Source organism: Calypte anna, chromosome 23, assembly GCF_003957555.1.
Source record: "Calypte anna isolate BGI_N300 chromosome 23, bCalAnn1_v1.p, whole genome shotgun sequence".
Taxonomy (NCBI): Eukaryota; Metazoa; Chordata; class Aves; order Apodiformes; family Trochilidae; genus Calypte; species Calypte anna.
In genome coordinates this window covers 2,278,716-2,286,513 of record NC_044268.1, presented here as the reverse complement: position 1 = coordinate 2,286,513, position 7,798 = coordinate 2,278,716, and the positions used below count along the sequence as shown (strand labels likewise).

The following is a 7,798-nucleotide window of genomic DNA, read 5'->3' as shown; positions in this document are numbered from 1 at the left end:
TGTGTTCATACATCCAAGATCAGATATATTTATCTGCATAGCAGTCTTGGCAGGCTACTATTTCATGCAAGCAAATATAATCTAGATTTATTATCATCAAGTCATCCTAGTACAATTCTGTGTTTTCATCCTGATCCCCTGCTACTTTTAAGTCCAAATATTTAAAAAACTTGGTGAGAAGAGTGCCATTGTCCTGCTCTGAGAGAGTGCCTTGGGACATTGCAGTTTTCTGTTCCATGCAGTTTAGCTCCTTCCCTGCTAACATCTCTGTTTCTTGACTCTCTTGGAGCTGGGATATGTACACTTGACTTGCCATCCCCTCAGTCTGCAGCAGCAGTTGTTGTATTTGTCCAGGGCTCCCCTGTGAGAGAGCTCTTGTGTCCCTGCTGTACTGCAGTGCCAACTTCGGCCTCTGTTCTTTATAACAGCTGCAGCTCTCACCCAGCACCTGGGTTATGAGACTTCCACCAGCAGAACTATCCAGAGAAACTTCCTTTAGAGTTTGGTTTGGCTGCAGACTCCTCTTGTCAGCATGGTCCATGCTTTCTCCACACACACCATAGGTGAGGGGCAGAGTTGTGCTGGAGGGGGCAACAAGAAGGCTTTGCTGAGCTGTTTGAGGAGCATAACCAGGAGCTGTGCTTGCCAAGGAGGGAAGCTGGAATGTCAGCACATCTGGCTGGTCCTGGTAGGCACCTTCTGGTGGATGGAAAGACTCTGGTGGCTCCAGTGCTCTGTCCAAATGTTGGCTGATCTGTGGCAGTTGCATTTCGGGGATGAAAAGCGAAGGTATGGTTAAATTAAAGGGCTTTATAATATGTTCCACTGTCAGTGTAAGAGGCTGGAATGATGAAATCCCTCTGAAGTCCTGATGGAGACAGAGAAGCATGAATTAAAACAAGAAGCTGTGGGTTTGAAGGTAACAAATTTTGTCTCCCTGAGGGAGATGACCAGATTTTAACTGCAGTGATTGCTGAGGCAATGTTCTTGTCTGCTCACTCATCCTCAGCAGTGCTGTTTAGGTGCATCCACACAGTCCTGAGCATTTTAGAGCTTTGATGCAATGGCTCAGAAGCACTCACCAGTGATGTAGGCTGTGCACTGTGCTGCTTGATGTATTTGTAGAGGATGTAGCTAACTGCAGCAAACGCCAGCCCAGCACAGAAGGCAAATAAAACAAACCAGTAGAGAAGCCACGTGTTGTCTGGTTAGTGAGGAATAGAACAAGGTGGATTAGTAAAACCACATGGGATTGGCTAAATGATGTTACAGGGCTGGTCTCACAGAACTAGATTTTTAAATCAGGAAAGCCAGTGTTGCTTCAAGTTCTTTAGCAAAGCTATGTTATTTTATACCAGCTGAAAATTTGTTTCTTTTTTGTTTCCAGTATCCCAATGGACTTGTAAATAAGCAGAGTTAACAGCCTTACCTGTTAGTGTTTTAACCCGAAATACTTGGTATCTGCTGCTTCTGTGGAGGAGATACATGTATACTGTTCCATTGTATTCAGTATCTGGGTCCAAGTCAGAAACTTCAAATTCTTTGTTGTGCTCGTACTTTGTCCACTATTTAAAATAAATATTCTGCATTATAGGAAGGCTAAGTGCATATAATTTCTTTAAATCAGGTTGCAAAGCTCAGCCTAAAAAATGTGTTAACTAATAAGGCATTATTGGACTGTACTAACCCTGTATATATGGAATTCTAAATACATAATTTGCTTTCTGTTGTTTCTGTATTTAATGTTTAAATTTCAGTTTCTTAGGACTTGAAGTAATTAAGTAGTTTTCTTTTTTAGTCACCAGCAATTTTTACTTTTTGCTACTTATACAGTGCCCTGGGAAACTCCAGTTTCCTTCCCAGAATTTTATAGGAATGCTTAAAGCTCCTCTTCTCTACTGGGAGTCAAAGACTGAGACTTTCCCTTGCACAGTAGCAATCTCATCCATCATGTCTAAGCTCTGAGGTCCTCCTCCCTCTTAAATGAAATGTGATTCCCAAAAGTCAGTGGGCTAGTGGCCTGAGGTTGTGCTTTACCTTTTGGTGTGTCCTTTGGTTAATAATTGTTAAGTGATAATCAACAGCACCAAATTTGCTACAAATGTCCTCTACGGTTAGCTGGCGGTCATCCTCACCTCTCAGTGGAGTATAGGGGGGCTGGATAAGAAACTTTATGGACCGTACAGAAGGAATATACTCCACTTCTGGTGCTCCAATAATAGCTGGAAAAGATAGAACAGGCAGTGTCAGATGTTCAGGTTCAAGCTGATACATCATCAGATCACCTTGCACATATCTTGTACACATCCCTCCCCAGACTCACTGTCAGTTATCACTTCTGTTCATATTCACAGTGGTGTTTCAGGTGTATTTTGCTGAGCATAGGAAAAATCAGGCAAGTGGAGATCATAGAATCCTAGAATCCTAGAATTGGCTGGGTTGGAAGGGACCTCAGAGATCACCAAGTCCAACCCTTGATCCACTCCCCCCGTGGTTCCCAGCCCATGGCACTCAGTGCCACATCCAGGCTCTTTGGAAAGATCTCCAGACACGGAGAATCCACTACTTCCCTGGGCAGCCCATTCCAGTGCCTGATCACCCTCTCCAGAAAGAAATTCTTTCTCATCTCCAACCTAAACCTCCCCTGGCACAACTTGAGACCCTGCCCTCTTGTCTTGCTGAGAGTTGCCTGGGAAAAGAGCCCAACCCCCCCCTGGCTCCAACCTCCTTTCAGGGAGTTGGAGAGAGTGATGAGGTCTCCCCTGAGCCTCCTCTTCTCCAGCCTCAACACCCCCAGCTCCCTCAGCCCTTCCTCACAGCAATTCTGCTGGATCCCTTCACAGCCTCCTTGCTCTTCTCTGGACCTGCTCCAGCACCTCAATCTCCTTCCTGAGCTGAGGGGCCCAGAACTGGACACAGGACTCAAGCTGTGGCCTCACCAGGGCTGAGCACACGGGCAGAATCCCTTCCCTGGACCTGCTGGCCACGCTGTTCCTGAGCCAGGATGCCATTGGCCTTCTTGGCCACCTGGGCACACTGCTGGCTCCTGTTCAGCTTCCTGGCAATCCAGACTCCCAGCTCCCTTTCTGCCTGGCTGCTCTCCAGCCACTCTGTGCCCAGCCTGTAGCGCTGCATGGGGTTGTTGTGAGATGCTGTCTTCCCTTGGGGTTCAGCCACCTTTACCCATTGCTGGTCCCTAGAAGTCCTTGCCCAAAACTTTTCTTGAGGACCACGTTCTCACTGCTTGCGTGCCACTTCAGAGCCATCCTCCTTCCTGCGTCTCAGGGAAGGCCCTGACCATTTGCCCATTTCCCTCCTTGCCCAATAACAAGTTCCTACAGACCTTCACCCCCTTCCTATCAAGCACTGAGCCTTGCAATACTGAAATTAGAGAAAACACTGTCCTAAACATCAGTGAAACTTGGAACAACCCCCCAGCAACCAGTACTGAACAGGTTTTGGCAGCTGTACGTACTCTCTTGCCTGGCTTCAAATCTGTCTGAGCACACCCAGCTGGAGGAGCAGTAGTTCTGGCCAGAGGCCCTCACCCTGGCGTAGTAATGCTCTGTAAAGTTTTCTGTTTCACGAGTGAGGTTGCAGAAAGGCTGTGTGATGCCCTGGCACTCACTCTTGTTAAGCCAGGATGCTCCTCCATACCTTAAGACCAAAAAAAAAAAAAAAGCTTTTAGTCTGATAGAACAGATGCAAAACACCCCTTCTCCAGACTGATCCAAACAGGCTGCTTTGCCAACTCTTGGTAGGTTAAAAATTATTTAATGCAATTAGCAAATGGTGGGGAAAGGAACGACAGAGAAACTTCTGGACCTTAATCCATTGATGGTTTCTGGGTGGATGTGACCTTGAGAAAGTGTGGATTATTTCAAGGCATGAACAGGAGTGTTCTGTGAGTCAGTGACTCCGGAGTTCTCAGAGACCGAATGTTTGCATTCAAGTTTGCTGCAGAGTTTGCAGAGTTACCCAAAGGCAACAAAGCTGTTGGGTAACACTTGTCTCATTTCTTAGCTCTAGGGACTGAACCAGAGGAAGACAATTGCTACTACCTGTATTTATAGGGGAGGAAACTGCAGAATAGAGACAACCAAGTTGCAAAGAGTAGAAATAAGGCTGGCAACCTGAGATGTAAAAGTATTTGCTTAACAAGCACCATCTACCAGCTTAAATAACCCTGTCCTTCATTGAGTTCTTGTCTAAACAGAACTGTTTCAGTAACAGTAAAGTAAGAAACAGAAACTGCAAAATCTGCTGCTCTTTCTTGGCTCTTCTCTCTCTGAGAACAGTGACCCTACGAAGAACTGTACTCCAAAAAGAAGCAAACTTCACATACTCTTTATATTGGACATCAAATACAGTGCCAGGGGAAATATCTGCTTCAGTTTCCCATGTCAGGATGTTCTCAAAGTTTGTAGAAGAAAATGCTGGACGTTTCACACATGGTGGCACCTCTGTTGTCACAATACCTAGGGGAGCGAAGAAACTTGTATTAAAATGCATATTCTGTCTCCTCATCCCCCAGATGGATACAGTCCAGTGCTGCTCAGCCATTTACTGAACAGAGACACAAACTCCATGTTCAGTTTGCTGGAGATGGGCTGCAAGCAGAAGCTTGAAGAGAACAGGAATTCAAACCATGCAAGCATCACTGTACACACCTTGCAGCTTATTGACTCATGCCAAAGAAATATCAGCCAGGAAGGGCTAAAAAACTCCAGAGTGACAAAGAGAATGTTTGAGTTCCTCATCAGCTTTCTTTTAAAGCAGGTAAATGGCTGGAAAACTGAGCACACCAACATGTTTCCTCAGCTAGATTTGTGTTTATGAATATACCTGTCCTTTGCCCATACTCAGGGCAAGGTAATGAGAGATCAATTGCACAGGATTAAAGATGTGGCTTGCATTACCCTCTCGTGCTGTGTGTTTTATTGGATGGAGATTGCCTGTACATAACAATACATCAAGTCCTGATGTCTGGACTCTGAGCTGGGTGTGCCAGGGTGAAAGCAAACAATGGGTTCTGCTCCCTGCTTTCTCAGCCCTGTGCTTCTTCCCCGCTGAGGATGGGTTCTGGTTTTGGGAAGCAGAAATGACAAAGATGCCCCTGGGCTGAGCTACCTCTGTAGAACTGAATATCACCAGGCAGCAGATTGGCTCTGAGCAAGCACTGCAGAAGAGTGTCCCAGAGATTTTTGTCTGTCCCTTATCATGAGAACGTCCAGTGCTATTTTTTTTCCTTGAGGATGATTCACAACTTCTGACTCACAGAGTAACATCCAGAATTGAAAAGCTCTGTAAATTTAAATTATAGGCACATCCTCAAAGAGAGAGAATTTATACATCACTCAGCTCCTGGTTTACAGTATTGATAAGCTCCTTGAACATGCATGGGCTTGTCACAGAGAGTGGAAGGGGTTCTGCACCCCCACAGGACTCCAGCCTGCACTTGCTGAAAATGAGCAGCCCCATCCTAGGGCTGGTAAATGAAAGCTCATTGAGTCAGGTAAAAATGGTGTGATAAGCAAGTAAAAGTAGCACCATTTTACAAGTGGGAAAACTGAGGACCAGAATGGGGGTGGCAAGATTACATTGGGCATTTGTGGTAGAGCCAGGGCTAAACCAGACCTGTCCCAAGCTTTCCCTCCAGCTGGGTCTTCCATTTCCTCTAGCTTGCAGCAGAGGAGGAGAATTAGAGAAAGGAACAAGTCCAGGTCTCAGTCTTGTTGTGTGTGGCATTTTAGCAGGGAAGCAACACAGAAATGGATTTCAGTGTAGTCCAGATTTTATCCTGACCTCATCTGAGGTTCAAGCTTTCCCTCAGCTCAGGTCTCAGCACAATCTGCCTGGCAAGGCAGGCAAGGAGCAACTGAGATAAAAGGTGTGGGTTTCCCTGTCTGAGCACCACCAGAACTGAGTAACCAATATCTTGATCATATCAAAAGTAGTCAATCTTCACCTTCCCACATTTATCCATGCTAAAACACAGTTATGCAAAGCAGTGTAACATAAGCACAGTCAAGTGTGGGCAGAGAAAAGCCCGGATATTTCACAGTGTGAAAGTCCCTTTCTGTCAGAGGTTTCTGAAGGCACCTTCCCTACAGGATAATATCACAGACACAAGAGCAGATGAGGGTTGCTTGCTCAAAAGCTGGCATTTGGAAACAGTAGGTTTATCCTTGGTTCACCCAGGAGTGAGTTTGCCACATCTGGAGTAGGACTAAATGGCTTTTAGGGATAGATTACCTGTTCACACCTCTTCTAAAATCAGTGCCATTCTTACATTCATTGGTGCCTCTGCTTAAGACACAAGGGGAGTGATCCAAAACCCCCTGAAGTCAATAAACACCCTTTACTCCTGTAGGATTTGGGCTGTAACAGATTTGTGGCAAATGGTTTGACAAGAAGCATTCTTCTCACTGCTGAGCCTTAAGGCACTGATCACACCAACTGTACTTAGAAAATATTAAAGGGAGAGAGTAACTCAGAACAGAGCTGTTGAACCACCTCAGCCAGCAGCTCATTCTCTAGATCTTTTTTCAGCAAACACGATTCAACTACCTCCCCTCTTACAGGCTCAAACAGAAACAATAACCATCAGTGATAAGAAAAGAGAAGTGAGGACTTACCAACCACTGAAAATACAGCCAACACGACCAGATACTGCTTCATGAATAACTCTGCCAGTTGGGCTGGGAGAGCAGGCAGTTGATCCTCTCTGCAGGTGAATCACCTTTTATTAGAGCTTAATTCTGGTTTGTGAGGCCAGGTTGGGTTTGTTGCTCAGCAATAGGCTGCAGAGCTGCTACCTGCCTGCATTCAGCTCTGAGCTCACCAGCTCCCTGCGCATGTGTAAGAAAGGAAGGGTGACAACAGGAGTGCCTCTCCCCTTCTGAGTCTCCGTATCTCACTGTGAACTGTACAAAGGTGCATAAGCCACAGGCTGAGAAAATCCCCAGCTTTTGAAAGAGAGCCAAAATCTATTTTGCTGATAAAAAAAACTTCCTGCTTGAAAGGCCTCACTGGGATTTCATAGTTTTGGGGCTTGCTTTTCGGGTCAGGTCACTGTCTCATTAAAACTCTGGAAATTAAAACTTAGAGCTGTGCACCTGGTTGGGTTTATAACTGCTGCAAGCAAGACACCTCTTTCTTTAAGAAATACCTTTGAATACTTTCTTAAAATGAAAGTCAGCCAGATGAGTCATTTTTTAGCTCTTCTATTGTTCATGCTGGCCTCAGCTGCGAGCCAAAGGACAAGGGGTAGGGCACCAGCACCTCAAATCTGTTGTGATTGTGCTTCCAGGTGGGTGCAGAAGTTCTCTCAGCTGACGTGGAGAGGAGGGAACCTTTCCACAGGAAGGCCATGTGCTGCCCTGTGGCTTTTCTTGGAGGCTGCTGTAGAGCTACAGTTTATTTCTGTGGCTGCTTACAATAGAAGGATACTCTGAGTATCCTGAATGCCATGTGCTAAGAACTAGGAGTTTGTATGAAACTGAAACAAGGAAGATATAGAGTTCCTTTTCCATAGTGTTTGTAGTTTTTCTAGGGTGTTGTTAAGTTACAATTTCAGGCTTTTCTCAGAAGGGGAAGATATCTTTCCTTCTCAGTCAAAAATGAAACTAATCACATCCCTCCAGGAGATGCAGATTTAGAACCACCAGATGTGTATAACATCTGAAGAGCTGGTACAGCTGCGTGCTGCCTATTCTACCCAAGCTGTCCTAAGTGGAGAAAAAGCTTTGCACATCCAGCCTGCAACTGAGGCTTTGGAAACTCCCATAGAGCTGCT

At 45.5% G+C, this 7,798-nt stretch overlaps 1 protein-coding gene across 3 annotated transcripts; it reads right to left on the bottom strand.

Annotated features, from left to right (window-relative positions):
• IL22RA1 (interleukin 22 receptor subunit alpha 1) lies at nt 1-6,848 on the bottom strand. 3 transcript variants are annotated; one of them, XM_030464440.1, is made up of 7 exons: nt 6,639-6,844; nt 4,346-4,478; nt 3,476-3,657; nt 2,038-2,222; nt 1,430-1,565; nt 1,083-1,204; nt 1-868 (listed from the first exon to the last, which is right to left on the bottom strand). In XM_030464440.1, the coding sequence occupies exons 1-7, from the start codon at nt 6,679-6,681 to the stop codon at nt 107-109; spliced, it is 1,563 nt and encodes a 520-aa protein (XP_030320300.1). In that variant the 5' UTR covers nt 6,682-6,844; the 3' UTR covers nt 1-106. The 3 variants fall into 3 exon arrangements, with proteins under 3 accessions (XP_030320300.1, XP_030320301.1, XP_030320302.1); XM_030464441.1 differs by lacking the exon at nt 1,430-1,565 and having other exon boundaries at nt 2,136-2,222; nt 6,639-6,848; XM_030464442.1 differs by lacking the exons at nt 1,083-1,204; nt 1,430-1,565 and having other exon boundaries at nt 6,639-6,845.
• Between the last annotated feature and the right edge of the window lie 950 nt (nt 6,849-7,798).